General features: G+C 66.6%; 1 protein-coding gene across 1 annotated transcript in view; it reads left to right on the forward strand.

The window, feature by feature from the left end:
• The window catches only part of HSPG2 (heparan sulfate proteoglycan 2), a 98213-nt gene that overhangs the window by 41750 nt on the left and 55472 nt on the right, over nt 1–991 (forward strand). The window contains exons 9-10 of the mRNA XM_077775535.1: nt 307–441; nt 656–910. Coding sequence (XP_077631661.1) covers nt 307–441; nt 656–910 — 390 coding nt within the window. The remainder of the gene's footprint in view (nt 1–306; nt 442–655; nt 911–991) is intronic.

A 991-nucleotide genomic window follows, 5' to 3' on the forward strand; every position in this document is an offset into this window, starting at 1 on the left:
TGAGGGCGAGATGGCTGGGCATGGCCCACAAGCCGCCCTCTCTCACCTTCCCCTCCGTCCTCACTGGGCCCGGCTGTGCCCTGCACTTGTGTGATGTGGTGGTTGCATGCGTGTGGCTTGTTAACTGTGTGCGGGGTTTATGGAAGGGACAGGTGAGGCCACCGCCCCTTGTCCCCTGTCCCGTGTGCTGTGACGTGTCCACCACGTGCTCCTCTGCCTCACTCAAGGCCGCCAGACACCAAGCAGCCTGACCCAGGGCACAGAAGCCCGCTGCCAGCCACGCAGTGCCTGTGCCACCCAGGACAGCCCCCCGCCCNCAGTTCTCAAGAGCCTGCACTGAGGCCGAGTTCGCCTGCCACAGCCACAATGAGTGTGTGCCCCTGGAGTACCGCTGTGACCGGAGGCCTGACTGCAGGGACATGTCTGATGAGCTCAATTGTGGTGAGGGGCTGGCCGGGACCACAAGTGCCCTGCAGACACCAGGCAGGGCCAGGGTACCCTGGGCTTCCGTGTCAGCCGGGGGCTGTGGGGGAGGTGGGCCAGGATAGAGGAAGGGTGGGGGCACCGTGGATGGCAGGGGAGTTACGGGGAGGGCCTGGACAGTGTGGGGGCCAGGGCTGAGGACTGTGCCACACCAGGTGGGCTCTGTCCACAGAGGAGGAGGTCCCCACCCTCAGCTCCGTGTCCCCTGCTCTGGAGAAGACACCACCGTTAGTGCCCTGGCTGGAGGCGACCACCATGCAGCAGGTGCCAGGCACCCCCGCTCCGCAGCCTCTGCTCCCCAGCCCAGACAGGCCTGTGCCCTGCGGGCCCCATGAGGCCATGTGCCCCAGCGGGCAGTGCATCCCCAAAGACTACCTGTGTGACGGGCAAGAGGACTGCAAGAATGGCAGCGATGAGCTGAACTGCGGTGAGGACACGGGCGTGGGGCTCATGGAAGCTGGCTGGGGGAGGGCCGCAGGCTGGGGGAGAAGGGCAGGCTGGGGGAGGG

Source organism: Crocuta crocuta, unplaced genomic scaffold (genome assembly GCF_008692635.1).
Source record: "Crocuta crocuta isolate KB4526 unplaced genomic scaffold, BGI_CrCroc_1.0 scaffold127, whole genome shotgun sequence".
In the NCBI taxonomy this organism is placed as follows: Eukaryota; Metazoa; Chordata; class Mammalia; order Carnivora; family Hyaenidae; genus Crocuta; species Crocuta crocuta.